The 15,392-nt window shown below is 37.7% G+C and overlaps 1 protein-coding gene across 1 annotated transcript in view; it reads left to right on the forward strand.

Annotated features, from left to right (window-relative positions):
- The window catches only part of LOC120534581 (lamin tail domain-containing protein 1-like), a 68,330-nt gene extending 53,409 nt beyond the window's left edge, over window positions 1-14,921 (forward strand). Inside the window, exons 7-8 of the mRNA XM_039762173.1 lie at window positions 698-871; window positions 14,835-14,921. Of these exons, the coding sequence (XP_039618107.1) occupies window positions 698-847 (150 nt within the window). The 3' untranslated portion in view covers window positions 848-871; window positions 14,835-14,921. The remainder of the gene's footprint in view (window positions 1-697; window positions 872-14,834) is intronic.
- The last annotated feature ends 471 nt before the right edge of the window (window positions 14,922-15,392 follow it).

Below are 15,392 nucleotides of genomic sequence, written 5' to 3' on the forward strand. Positions count from 1 at the left end.
AACAGAAACTTACCCATGTCTCTGAAATTGTGAGACAGCAACACAAATCAATGAAATACCATGCCATCATTCATCCATCCATTTTTCCTTTCACTTATTTCCTAAACCCTGTCAATTCAGGTCAGGATTATGGGGAATCCTGGGCAGGAAACATCTCTGAGTAGGACGCTTGTCTATCACAGTGCTCATTCACACAAATAGAATATCTCCACTAATTCATGCAGAGCCCAAATAGTCACTATGTCACATAAGGCCCATATTTGGTTGTTCTCTTAGCTGCTAAAGGATGTGTCTATAATTCTTCGAAATTGTGCATAAAATGTTGGAATGTAAATCCTTTCTCTTAGAAAATAAGGACAAATTTTGATTAAATAAGGCATTCCTTATGAAAATATGACATTTAAGTAACTGTAATAGTGATTCATTTGCATATGCATATGGTTTTTATTTTCATAATGATGCATATGAACAGACCGTACCACAGAATGTTAGCTGTGTTTATGCCAGTTGTGTCAGATCACACCTCAATCAGTTTTTGTGATCCCTTCCTTGTCTCCAATACCAGAATCTGTAGAAATCAGAGGGAATTATTTCTGTGTACCTCCAATCATCTTCCTAGCATTATTGCCTAGCCAAGTTTGTACACAAAGGGAAACAAACTCATTGGAGTTATAATGCTTCTCTTGTTTTATCACAGGCTGGGCAGCCCACCCAGACAGATCAGTCCCAATGGGCCTTCCTCTCCCCACGCAAGCGGCATAAAGCACATCTTCAACATCTCCAATCTCAGATCAACATGTCCTTCCAGCCCCCGATGCCTCGCCCACCACCAGTGGCATCATGGTGATGAGTAAATATCATTTAGCTTTAGGTCAGATTAAATTTATTCTTTTTTGTTTGGTGCCTTTTGAAATACTAGAATAAATGTTTTCATGAAGTTATCATCCAAAAAAAATCTGTAAATATCAATGATGTTCATGTAGAATTTCTTCAAAGATAAAAACCTACTGTGTGAGAGTAATATTAATGTAAAATAGATTCACATAATCATTATTATTTCATTATTATAATTATAAGTGTACTTCAGAAAAGTCTGTGTGTTTGTGTGTTGCTATCAAGGAATTTTTGAGGGAGCTTGCTGAAGCTTTGCCACATTGTAATTCTTAGTTTGCTGGCTTGGTACACTGCATTTTTGTCCTTTCTGTCATTCCAAGCCATGAATATGGCCATGATTCTGTCAGTTTGTTCCAAAGAATTGTTAAGTGATTTTTCAAGCCTTATTTTGCACTCAGAATTTGGGCTAAGCTTTGCCTCAACAAACTGTATAAAAATGGGTAGAGAAACATAGTCAGCCAAGGGGGTACAGGATGACACAAGAATACAGAATGTCGGTATCATCACAGTGTTATGACTAATAAGAAGCAAGGAACTATGGCCATTGTTCTTACTAAGGGAAGAGTAAAGATGAGGGAACTACAAGAGGTTTCCGATTAGCAGGTGAAGATGAAAGACACAATGCCTAGCTAGCTATGAGCTCAGCCTTTTTTTCTGAAAGCACTGAAAATCTTGTAAACCTTTCTCTTCCGCTTACTAAGAAGCAGGAGACTAAACTAAGAAGTAAATAGTTATATAATGAAACTGCCTCTGATACAAACAAAAACATTTTGAAAAACAAAGCAAACATTTGGAAGAATTCTTACTTTATTAAGAACATTTAGTGGCTGTAAATGTCACAGGGTTCTCATTGTCAGCTGTAAAGAGGGCTGGTTGTAGCTTGCATGGACCCTGGGATGAGCTGTCAGCCCACCTACAGTTACAGCCCATTACAGGCAATTTATGCTCTCACTTCCTGAGAACTTCATCCAAGCAGGCATAAAATCCTAATACTTTTATTTTTGTAATTCTTTGTTTTTAACGCGTTACTGTAACCTTGTTATCTTTTGGACTGATAAAAAATAGCTATGGCAAATTTTTGCATGTGTGCATATATAAATCTAGTAAATATATGCATACATTGTCTATATACACAGTATTCAGTATATATATATATATATATATATATATATATATATATATATATATATATATATAATGGCTGGGAATCAATTTAAAAAATCTATAATTAATTTCATAATTGTATTAAATTAATAACAATTGAGTGCATCTAACATTAAAACATGCCATCATAAAATAAATACATAAATCATGAAGTAAATACGGTATATACTGAATCACAAAATTAATGTGGAATCAAAACTAAAGAATTTTAAAATATTTATTAGCATAGTTTAAACTTAAACCCTTCTTCATTTTTCAGCTACTCCCGTTAGGGGTTGCCACAGCGGATCATCTTCTTCCATATCTTTCTGTCCTCTGCATCTTGTTCTGTTACAAGCAGATATATTTCTGTCCTCTGCATGTCCTCTCTCACCACATCCATAAACCTTCACTTAGGCCTTCCTCTTTTCCTCTTCCCTGGCAGCTCTATCCTTAGCATCCTTCTCCCAATATACTCAGCATCTCTCCTCTGCACATGTCCAAACCAATGCAATCTCACCTCTCTGACTTTGTCTCCCAACCGTCCAACTTGAGCTGACCCTCTAATGCACTCATTTCTAATCCTATCCATCCTCGTCACACCCAGTGCAAATATTAGCATCTTTAACTCTGCTACCTCCAGCTCTGTCTCCTGCTTTCTGGTCAGTGCCACCGTCTCCAACCCACATAACATAGCTGGTCTCACTACCATCCTGTAGACCTTCCCTTTCACTCTTGCTGATACCCGTCTGTCACAAATTACTTCTTCTCCACTCTTTAGGCATCCTCTCACTTTCCAAGGTTCCATTAAACAATCTGGTTAAAAACACCACTGCCATCTCTCCTAAACACCTCCATGCTTCCACAGGTATGCTATCTGTTAGTTTAAATTTAAACAATGAACTGAAACCTGAACTTTTAACAAAATACTACTTGAGCAAGTACAACCTGAATTTTAATGACTTCCTAAAAGGCAAATTTTAAAGAAGACAAAAAGAAAATAAAGCCAATGTATTAATTTTCAGATTGGTATGGCATATGAGACACAGCTGTTAACTTTGAATGCATGGCTGATGACTGATTTAAATGAAATACGCATCTCCATAAATGCCACCCTGAATTGTTCATCACCATCAACAACTTTACTCTGTGTAGTGTTTTTCGACTGTTGCACAATGAGAACTACCCTGGTGTGGGCAAAGGGACAAAGCAGCTTGGAAATGCGTCCAAAGTGCTCAATAAGTGCTGTGTCTGCAAACAGCAATCTCTGAGCTGCTTTTTTTGCCACACCCTGGCCTGCCCCTTTGGACAGTTTAGAGAGATTTAATACTTTTTTGGTTGGTAGAATCGTGGTGTGCCTTGGGATTTTTTGGGTTACAAAAAGTGTGCCACTACAGAAAAATGGCTGAAAAACACTGCTGTACCTACACCTTTGATCCTGACGCATTAAAAAAGATCTCAGTAGCTGCTCTCTCACTTAAAAATTAACACCGTGCATTACTTGGATGGTTATGTGGAGTTGTTTGCATAAATTAATGAAGGTTCTGCAAACTGGAATAACGGGTAGGGATAATCAATATACTTCTGTTTCGTAGAAGGGCAGTCAGCACTGTAAGCTACCTGGCAGCCTGGCAAGTTAAATACAGAGATTCTAGAGACTTTGGTTTCAGTGCCACTCAAAGAAAACATATTTTGCACGTATGTGATATGACATTGATTTGATCTTACAGAAACATGACATCAAAAAATAAAAAAGAGAACATAATTTTTACCTTGGGTACTTTTCTTTAGTGTCGCACCAGGAATAAATCAAGGTAATGAATACAAGTACCACGTACTGGCATTTGGCAGTGCATTGTGAAATGTGTTATTTGAAACTTTTAAATAAAATATTATTGCTCAAAATTTTTAAAGGTAGTGTATAAATATGGTACTGTGTAATTCTTTATGTTCACACGAACATTTTTTTGCATTATTGTTTCATAATGTTAAAAAAAAAAATTACATGAAAATGCCATCCTGACCAAAGCACTGCCTCATTGCTGGCATATTAATGTTTTAACTTTCCCAGTCTTAATCTATATATATATCCCAGTGCTGCCCTGACATGGAGAAGTGATCTGAAAATGAATTGAATGATGTACAGTTAATTGAAATGGATTATGAACTTCTCAAGAAATGGCTAAAGATTTATTAATCTATGTAAATATGAAACATTTGTTTACTTCTTACAAATGGGGAGCATCAGATAAATAAAGTGCTGCTTGTATTGTCCATGAAACACGTGTGTTGTTATTGCGTTGTTGTTGAGTTTCTGATAGTTAGCCAAAGTATAAATAAATTGGACAAAAATAACTTACTTATTGTAATTTCTTGATTTTCTGTTTGTAAACTCTAATTTCGAATTAACTACATATCCATCCGTTTTCTATACCTGCTTCATCCTTAGTCGGGTCATGGGGAGGCTAAAGTCTAGCCTATGAAACTTAAAAAAGCTGTGCATTAAAGTCTGTGTCACACTGAAACGTATGAGTACGTTTTACTGTGTAGTGAGTAATATTTTATTATTATTGTTAATTTTCTAAACTGAAACTAACTTGCGTTTAATAGGCTCACATATGAATAACAGTAGATATGCAACTCGTGCTGTTAATGTATTGATTTATTGAAATTGGATAGAAAGGAAGCATTAAGAGGAATATCAATGAGGCAGAAAACCCTTCTACCCTTATATCAGATCATTCCCAAACTCATTTAATCCATTGTAATAAGGAGAGCTGGGGCATATGCTGGCAGCACTGGTCACAAGGTAGGAATCAGCCATGGACAGAAGGTCCACACATGAACACTAGGGATGTACCCAGAGGAAAACCATCACAGCCTCTCCGACAACAACTGGGTGCTGGATTCTAACCCAAGACATTGGATCTACTGTGCTACTCTGCTGCCTGGAAAATGTTTACTGCAAATAACTTGAAATTCTTGAACTAATCTCAAATATCATAAAAAACAAAGTGCACACTGTTGGCTAAATTACATTTAAAAGCTGCCAGACTAGCCAAAAGTGCCGCAGGGAACAGAGTAACAGTGATACCATTGAGGAGCAGCAGGAGGCCAGGACTATTCCTTCCTCTGGTCCAGCAGGTACAACAAACTGTTCCCAGCAGAGAAAGTCTGACTCAGTTTCTCATTTATGAGAGCAGGCCATTTCAGATTCTCCATGCAGGCCTGGCACTTTTCAATGCCGATCAGGGCTCTGGGGTACAATAGCTTCAGGGCTTTTTGACTTTGCAATCCCTGATTCTAGAAGTGATTTTAGAAATTGTGAAACAATTTAACTGTGCTACAAAATAAAAGAGGGAATTGCACACCAAATATGTTTCAGTTTCTCAAATCAACAACCTTAAAAAAAATTTAGATTCACTCTACCTGCATAGATCTTTGATCATATCCTGATAACTGTTGTTACGGCTTATACTCATTTCAACATAGAAACGTTTTGAGCCATTATTCTGTTAGAAATTGTGTTTTAGTACAAATTAAAGGTTTTAAAGCAGGGACTGTTCTTTTCAGTATTCACTATTTCGAAGGTGCCCAGACTTTTACAATTTCTTCTTCATCTTATATTTTTGGAAAAATTATCTTGTTGCTTGACTCAGTTATTATTTAGCGTCAGCTGATGACAACTATATAATTCATTTGTACAGAGCAGAGCTCCTAGACTAGTTGGGCCTTACCTCTACTCCAATTGCCCAAAAGAGAGGAGGTTGCATGTTCCTCTTGTATTTCCTTGCATTTTCTAGAATTTTCCTATTTTCCCTCAACATTGTGAAGATATAAGTGATTAGATGAGTGGCAAGTCTAAAGTGGCTTGTATAAATTGGTGTTGTTATGTGAAAGAATGCTCCTTTATGGTACAATGCCATCACGTTCAGCTTTAGTTCTTGCCTTGCACCTGCTGTGGCCAAGACAGGCCATAACTTTTCATGAGAGTGAAATGGAGTCAGCAGAAAAATGAAATCAAAGACGGATGGATGACTGCATAGCCCAAATAAAACTTCTCTTCGCGGATACCTCAAATATCCTAATGAGATGTGGGTGAGCAGTATGGTCTGGTGGCTAAGGCCCTGGACTGTAAAGCATAAGACTATGAAGTCAAATGAAGAGAATATTCTTTATTGATTGTTTGTGGATTGTTTACACCCTTTACGTTTGCACCTTTTGTAAGATGTTTGATTTTTCACAGTCCTTTCTTTAATCATGTCATAAACATTAGAATACAGAAACTTGACAAAGGAAAGGAAATCATTCTATTTATCATTTAGCATTTATCATTTGATTAGCCAATAGCTAAACTGCATTAATACTCCATCTAGCTAAATTTCTGGAAATCATTGCAGTTTCTGCTTCATGACTCGTTTACTTTTGATTCCCACAATCATTTGTGTGATAATATTTTTCCTCTCTTGTATCTTAAATGCAAATCCTGATCATTCTTTGTAGGTATGATTCACTGTAAAGAATAAAATAGAAGAGTTAAGTTAGTTTTGGGCCCTTCACACATGAAATACTAATATCTGCAGACCTGGTGCAATTTTTATAATCGTGTTGAAAGAAATGAGAACATTCTAAACTTTTGTTACCCATTTTTTGGCAGCCACTTGAAATGGGAAAAGCTCTTGATTATTGAAAAACTACAAATATAATTCTCATCCACAACAAGGGAAACAAAGTGGATCCCAAAAATTAAAAATCAATAAACTCTACATTTATTCTGTGAAATTAGGACGATGTATATTAAAATAATATAATAAATAACAACCAACTTGGGTTTAATTCTGAAACTAAATGCAATGAGTATCAGAAGTAACTTGTAACAGTGGATCTCAAAAAATGCTGGAGACAAAGTGTATAAATAAGAGAAGAGGAAAGGTCTTTGCGTCAATGAGATCACAATTGGAGTCCCTTTGACTATCACTTTTTGTAATTTATATTAATTTGTGTTTAATACTTTTTTATCAAGCGATATACAGCTAACACAAAAGATACCCACTAACCTCTTAGGTTCTTATCTAGTTGGGGTGTAGGAAGAGGTGTAAACACCAGCTATACAAACATTCCTTACAACCACTTAACTACCTCACTGCCCTTGCTGCACCCTGTGTATTTCACCCTCAACACCTCTGTGGCAGGCTATTCACTGACTTGGGCTGTCTTTCCTTTCAAACCTTTATATCAACCCTGTTTACCACCAGTAGAGGACTTCACAAAGCAAAGGTCTTCACCTAGTGCCATTAAGGGGCTGAAGTTAGACAAAGAATGAACAATGTAACCTCTCAGCCCACTAGTAGTAGTTTAACAGAGAGAGTTGCTTTACATTTTCACTCACAGACTAATTATTTGTATCAAAACTAATAACAGCAAGCACAGAGTGACACATGGAATCATACAGCCTGTGTGGGTTAAATCTTCATGCAGTCCCATTAACAACAGCAAGACATTGGTGAACATCCCCAGTTGATCCTTTTCTTGGTTGAAGATTACCGTATATAACCGTGGATAAGTTGGGACTTGATTTTATGATATAATTTCTGGTATTTTATAATGTCGGTCATATAAGTGAAATGCGGAAAACTCACGCTATTGGTCCAAGTGATTATGATATGCTAACGCCCACCTGAGAGAGTAACCATGGAGCACACTGCCTTTTTTTTGTATGTGGGTGCAGCAATGCGCTGTATCAGCACGCACTCCTAACCTCTCTCTCTCTCTCTGTCTCTCTATTGTGCCTACGTAACCACATGGTAATACCCAAACTATTCCGAAGCAACGTTTGCACTGTTTTGTGTGTCTCACGCCCTCATACACCTTTATCTTAAGAGCATTCCTTATCTACGATGGAGCGTTCAATCAGAAGAAAATATGAAGCTGGTTTTAAATTAAACGTCGTTGAAGTAGTGAAAGAAATTTGTAACTGTGCTGCTTCAACAAAATTCAATGCAGTTGAGAAACTGATTTTACTTCGAAGGAGGCAAGGCAATGGGCGTATATGTCGGGGCCTGATTTTAGGAACAATTTTTCAGGTTTCAAGACCCGACTTATACACGAGTATATACGGTATGTCTTCTCAATCAAAAATTAAGAAAAAGATTTTTTTTCTTGAGGAACGTACCAGGCTATCTGAAAATGTCATTTTTTTATGACAGCAGCTTCTCCTCCCTTCGTGCTAATAACCATGTAAAACAAGATTCCCTGGCTTACTGAGCAGCAGATTCTCATCATTGCTGGCACACTAACATGTTACAGTTTAAAGTATGTGCAATAACAAAACTAAGAAAATGTTACAAACATCATTATCACTCAAGCTGTTAGTTAAACAGCAAATTCATCCGACACCCAGCTCAAGTTAACTTTCCTGAGACTTGAAAGTCATCAATAAACTATCGATGCAAAAACACTCTGAATTCCTGCTTTGCATACCATCTCTCCTAGCATAAACTGAACCCTGTTCAGCTTGTGAAGACTCAGGCTAAAGGTCTAACTGCAAAGTGACAGATAATGAGGAGGCAGCAACAATAATTCAATAATTCAAAAAGCCCTGGACAATGGGGTAAACACTTGGAAAATTCAATTCAAAGTAGAAAAGTGCCACATGTAGGCAAATGGAACAGTAACAACAAATACAAGACAGGTGACACTGTCTTACAGGATGGAACCTTTTATAATAGTAATAATTCTTTACATGTATATAACACTTTTCTCACTACTGAAGTGCTTTTTCATAGAGAGTCAGGAGCCACTTCATCCAACACTAATGTACAGCATCCACTTGGGTGATGCAACGGCAGCCATTTTTGCACCAGTGCACTCCCCACACATGAGCTATTAGGTGGTGAAGTGGAGAAGAGACAGCCAATTACAGACAGAAGGATTGGACCATACAGTGAAACTGGTACACCCTGCACTGTACAAAAGATGCCCAGGGATCTTTTATGACCACAGAGAGTCAGGATCTTACTTTTAGGTGACGGTGCCATTTTTACAACACAGTGTCCTCATCACTGCACTGAGGAATTGGGATCTACATTCAGACCATAGGTAAAGTGCCCCCTGCTGGCCTCACCAACGCCTCTTCCAAAAGCAATCCAAGCTTTTTCCTAGATGGTCTCCCATTCAAGTACAGAACATGCTTATATTAACTTAAGGGCATCTCCTACTCTGACAGGCTCAGGGAATTAAACGTGTTTTGTCTTTCTGTGGGGATCTAATGAGGGTTTTCAAAATTATGGAAAGCATGGAAAAAACAGATCCAGCAGAATTCTTTCAATTAAATAGTGAATCACATACTCAAGGATACCTGTGGAAATTAAGACATTAAGGGGAAGTGTTTTTACAACTGAAGCCAGGGATCACATCTTCATGCAAAGAGTCATGGGAATCAGGACCAAACTACCGAGACATGTAGTTGAAACAGAAACCTTTAAGAATTATCTGGACGACATATTGGGACAATTAAAGTGTTAGCTAACCAAACAAGCTTGATGGACTGAGTGGTCTGTTCTCATTTCTGAAGTTCGTTGTAATTAAATTTTTTATTCTGACCTTTCTTGTATTTTTTATTTCTTTAAGCTTTTGGATTACATAAGATCCCTCAGCTCATGAATGTACTTGAATGCTTGTGTCTTTGACATGTATAAACCTGCAGTGTCCTTTTTGTATTATGGTGAACAGTACTTGCTACAGTAATCTAGATGTGCTCTCAGGAGTGCACTGTACAATCAGACCATAATGTGCCTCGATTTATATTCAACAGTTTTTGCAATATCACCTATCATTTTATTGTGCTCTTTAATAATTTCTACACATTGCCTGGAGGAGGATAAGAAAATTGCACCAATAAAAACTGTTCAGGGTTAACTTCTTGTAGGTCAGTGTTGTCTATCTTGTGTTTTAAATTAATGTTAACTTTACCTGCAAATAACACTTCTCACTTTTTTACTTTGAATTGCATTTCATAAAAGTTTAACTATTATTCAGTGAAGAGATTTTGAAGGTTTGTAGCTAAAGCATTTGCAGGTTTAAGACAAATGCAGATTAACGCAAATGGCCTCCTATTTACTTCTCAGTTCCTGTTTTAATTGAGAAATGTGTCAATGGCAGTAACCATAGCATGTAGTAACTGTAGCCCTCCAACAATAAAGAAATTACTGAGAACAGTTTGCCAGAGTGTCAGAACACTTTAATATTATTATTTGATTAATTAAGTTTGAAAATAAGAAATGTTTTCAGGAGAACATACCATTAAGTCAGAATCAGCTCATCAGTTACTTTTCCTTTAATTTATATAAAACTCATGGTATGGGAAGGGCATCACAGTGATACTTTCAATCACATGAACAAGTAAAATGTGTCTCTGTGTTAAAGTAAAGGATGTCATGGGTAAGGCCAGAAGTAGATCTCAGAGGAAGATTGCAGGGAAGATAGAGAGCCACACTTTCACCAGAGAAGGACCTGCACATTCAAGTGTGAGACACCAGGGGTCTGTATCATGGCTGAAATTGCTCTTCGAGATGAAGGGTCCCATCAAAAAGAAGAAAGAAAATGAGGCCAGGGAGAAAATACCAGATGGTTCTTTTATACTTTGGAAAACAAATCTCTCTATTTTACAAAAAAATCTTGGAAGGAGACGAGACGTGATTGTCTCAGAGACACTTTCACGTCCCGCAAGATGATTCTTCGTGCCGAGTGATGTAACCATGCCCGGGGTCAGAAGCCCAGCAAGACAAGAGCTTATGAAAAGAGATTTGGAAAAGTCCTGCGTGGTTATGTTAGACACATTTCTTGTAGTTGTAGTATAATGAGCTCATCAAGAACACGGGGACACAGTTAGAAACTTGTTAAGGGTAAATTTCGCACAAACATTAGGAAGTTTTTCTTTACACAAAGAACGATAGACACTTGGAATAAGTTACCAAGTAGTGTGGTAGACAGTAAGACGTTAGGGACTTTCAAAACTCGACTTGATGTTTTCTTGGAGGAAGCAAGTGGATAGGACTGGCGAGCTTTGTTGGGCTGAATGGCCTGTTCTCGTCTAGATTGTTCTAATTCTAATTCTATGATAATGGGCAGTTATATGTTGCATTGTTACATCAAAATCAAAATTCAACGCGATACTGATGAAAAGGTAAAAGCGAAAACAGATCGAATATATGGACATAGGTGCGCTGTGCAGAATGCAGATCATGTGGCACGGCAGCAGCAGCAGCAAGCCAGCAGCTGATCGAGCAAAGAGGAGGTATAATAAAAACTGAATGTGTTTCCCATTGTATCACCGTTTTTGCCGGGGTGTCGGAGGAGCGATCATGTCTCCTTGAGGTGAGATCAGTCCCCATCTTCACAACGCAAGCAGCAGAGATGCAGAGTGGTTGGCGAGTAGCACAGGCATGAATGGGCGACCGAAGTGAGTAGGGGGCAAAGCCCCATAGTCTTAAAAACGACTGACCTGAAACACCATAAGTAACATCAATCACCAGAAATAACACACACCAATATACAGTAGTTTCTGCTTTTGACCCCAACTACGAGCTACACACTGTATTAGTCCTAAAGACCTACTGTAGCACATCTTTGTCCAGCTCTTGATGTGGGAAGGGCTGCGTGATTTTATCTCCTGATATTTCAGGTCTCATGGAGAGGTTTGTCTGTTATACTTTAACGGACAGTAAGCTTTGAGTTTCATTGCCCAGGTCTCTCACATTTAGTGCACTCTGTGCTGTGTCTCCTGCAATTACAGACTTTTGACGTTTCGCATTGATAAGTTTGGTATTTTTCAAGTTGATTTTATTTCTTTACAATCATGGTATGTAATAATTTGACACAAGAAGCTGTGTATTAAAATGGAAGCATTTCGTTTATATTGTAGAAAAATATTTGTCCTGTTCTTACATTTTAAACTAGAAATCAAGGGGCAGATGAGTCCAGAGTCTGACCGATATCATTCATTTGAGCATTTAAGGTGTAATGGAGGAAACCTAATGAAAGAATCAGCAACAACACTGGTGCCCATGATGGGCCTACCTTAGCTTTTAACTCCTACTCCTGTTCTTGTCCAGCATTTTCCTGTTATCTTCTTGCCTTCTGTATCCACCCTGCCCTAAACTGTCCAAATGTTGCTTCTTAGGCCTACTTAATGGGTGACCCAAAACTTCTACCAGTATCACTGTTGCACAACCAGTAAACACCTCCAGCTCAGTTGGAGTTCTAAAGCAAGAAGACTGATGCTCCTTGTCTTGTCCCCAGATAGGGCACTCCACAGGGAATACAATTTCCCTGATGTTCTCCATGTTTGACATATTAGATCATCATGCTGCTGGCATCTGCAGTACACGAGAACTTGTATAACTGTGAAGCAAGTCCTGGAGTATTTATTCACTCCACGCTCTTCCAATCCTAGGGGTCTTCCCAATATCATCCTGAATTGGAATTCCAAACTCCTTGCAGTTTGTTCCACTCCCAAATGATCCTTTACATATAATTATAATAAGAACGCTGAGTCTAAATTTCAATAAGTGGTAAGATGCATCTGTAATGCCCTGCACTGATTCTGAAAGGCTGTAATTTATTTTATTTCTTTTTGTCTATCCATCAATTTTCTGAACCTGTTTAAGACAATTTTAGTATTTGTAGGAGGCAGAAATATTCCGGCAATGCCAGGTGCAATGTAGGACAGGCACCAGGTCCTCTCCATTTATTATATAAGGATAACTTCTAAAACAAACCCAATGAGTAGCACTTGTTATTATACATGAGAGCTTCTTTCTGAATATGCACTGTTTTAAAAGTCTTACTAAGATGAAATACAGTAATTAACATTAAAGAGGAAATAAAAAAAATGCAGAGTGACTAGAAGTACATACCATTTGATCTACTGAACTATAACCTGTACATTTATTAAAATGAACAGCAATCACATGTATGTTATTTTTCAAGCAAGTTTCCAGCTTTTCAACACATTTGGTCTTCTGTCAAACAAGATCTTGTGTGTGTGTGTCTGTCTGTGACAAAAGCAGACCTCTTAAATAATGGTAGAGAAGTGAAAATGAAAGATGCAGCAAGGTCAGTGCATCAAAGTGTTGCCTCATGAGTTTTTCAAGAGTGTGTTCAGAGGTACTGCAGGTGGACAGCCGCAGGACCTTAGTGTGGTGGCTTCTGTGTTTATTCCAAATAGTCGGCCTCTCCCAGACAAATGTCATCTTCATGCGAGCTCTGATCTGTTCAAGTGGCATGGAGACTGACCTCGTTGATCACTGTACTGCTGAAAGACATCTGAATGGACCAGATGTGTACATTAATGAAAATGTTACATTCTTAAAGGTGAATTTAAAGGTAACTGCTGAAAAGAAACAACATTTTATAAATATTTTTTGCCCAAACTTTGTAAATACAGTATGGCACTTGAACACGATATACTTCTGTTTGATGGGCTTGATATAAACAGGTTTAGCATTCTGCTTGTTTTACAACTGAAAATTGTAAAAATGAACTAATCATGAATTTATTCAGATAATCTATATACAGTATATAAACATCAATGTATCTGTGTATGTATGTTCCAGCATCACGTCCGAATGGCTGGAGCAATTTTCATGACACTTGGTACACATGTTCCTCATTGGTCGATTAAAAATACTGTCGGGTGAAAGCAGACCTAACCCAGCCCCTTCTGGGTGGGGGGGGGGTGATCTTATATGCATGTTATCATCCAGTTGACACTCAGAACAACCACCAGAGGGCGAACTGGAGGCGACTGCCAGCATTCTTTATGTTTGAGCGCCACTGCACTCCTGTTGCTTTTGAAATTAAATCGAGTTGAATAGCGTCAACTGGATGATAACATACATACATACAAGACCGCAAGACAAGCACATTAATGAGTCTTCATTGTTTATTAATTTATTTTTATTTTAAAGTTGTATTTTTTTTTTATTTTATTTTCCTCAAACCATTAAAAAAAACACTTTATTTTCCTCCCAGGCAATGCTGGATATTTCAACAAGTCTATGATATAAGAACATTACATTGCAGATTAACACGCCATAAAATCAAATAAGGTCTGAGATTAGCAGTTATTGGTTTCTCATTAAGCAACTGGGTTGGAACAAAAACCTGCAGCCACTGCGGCCCTCCAGGATCGACGTTGCCTACCCCTGTTCTAGAAGAAACCACTCTGCCGAGGCGGAGGTGAAAGGTTATTGAGAATGACTACAAGTCCTGAGGTAGCACACAGAGCTGAAGAAATAATTCAACTTCAACAAACATTAACGCCAACCAATTCACAACATGAAACTCCCTGCAGACCCTCTTTTTCGTATCTCTGCGCTACCACTCTGCACATATGTTAAAACATCTAAACGTACTACACTTTAAGCTACAGTAAATGTGTCTCAGTTTTGACGCGTGATTGCACTAAAGTGTGCACTTAACCTTTGTGTCAACAGCTGTCACTATGGTACAGGTATATCTCTGAGAAATAATACAATACCTTTGCAAAATAACGTAATGATTTTGTGAAATAACACAATATTTTTGGAAAATAATGTGCTTTTTTTTAAATGGTGGGAATAAGCTCCTGTAGATCAACGCTAGTTATAATTGGTGCCTACAGACCTATAGTAAAACTATTTTTTATTATATGTAAAGCAGCTCTTTATATAAATCTGCCTTCTGATACAGATGTGTTTAAAAATAAAAATAGATTGATGGAAATAGTAAACTAATATCACTTCTTGTTTTTGCAGCATGGATCTGGTGGGGTCCTCTATGTAGGAAATCCTTCTCCTATGGCTTCTCCTCTGCAGAAATTTAACTCCAGTGCTTCCCAAAATATGATGCAGCCGAGTCAAATGTGCTTCTGTTCTGAGTCTTTGGTTTCATTCTAAGTGACATTGGGTGGCAGATACAGGACATTCTTAATGGAAACACAAATCCAGCAATAATAAACATAAAAGAATATCAATAAATATTAGAATGCTGTCTCCTGGAAGAAAAAACAAATCATGTTTATTATACATTAATTTTCAAAACGGCATCCATTCCTAACCTGTAGATGCTCTGCCTGCCCTTCTTCCGCACTGCAAAAATAAATCCTTTAGTATTCACGGGAAAGATCTTCTATAGGTTGTTCAAATACAGAAAATAGCTTTATTTATAATTCAGTGAGATGACAAGATGTGAACTTGCCAAACCCAAGTAAATGTTCTCTCCAAACCTTAAATAGGAAACGGCTTGGTAGTAGACAGGCAGCCTGTGTTAGGCGAGGGTCTGTGCAGGGTCCACGCTTGTTGGCACAGGTTAGG

This window comes from Polypterus senegalus, chromosome 8 (genome assembly GCF_016835505.1).
Source record: "Polypterus senegalus isolate Bchr_013 chromosome 8, ASM1683550v1, whole genome shotgun sequence".
Taxonomy (NCBI): domain Eukaryota; kingdom Metazoa; phylum Chordata; class Cladistia; order Polypteriformes; family Polypteridae; genus Polypterus; species Polypterus senegalus.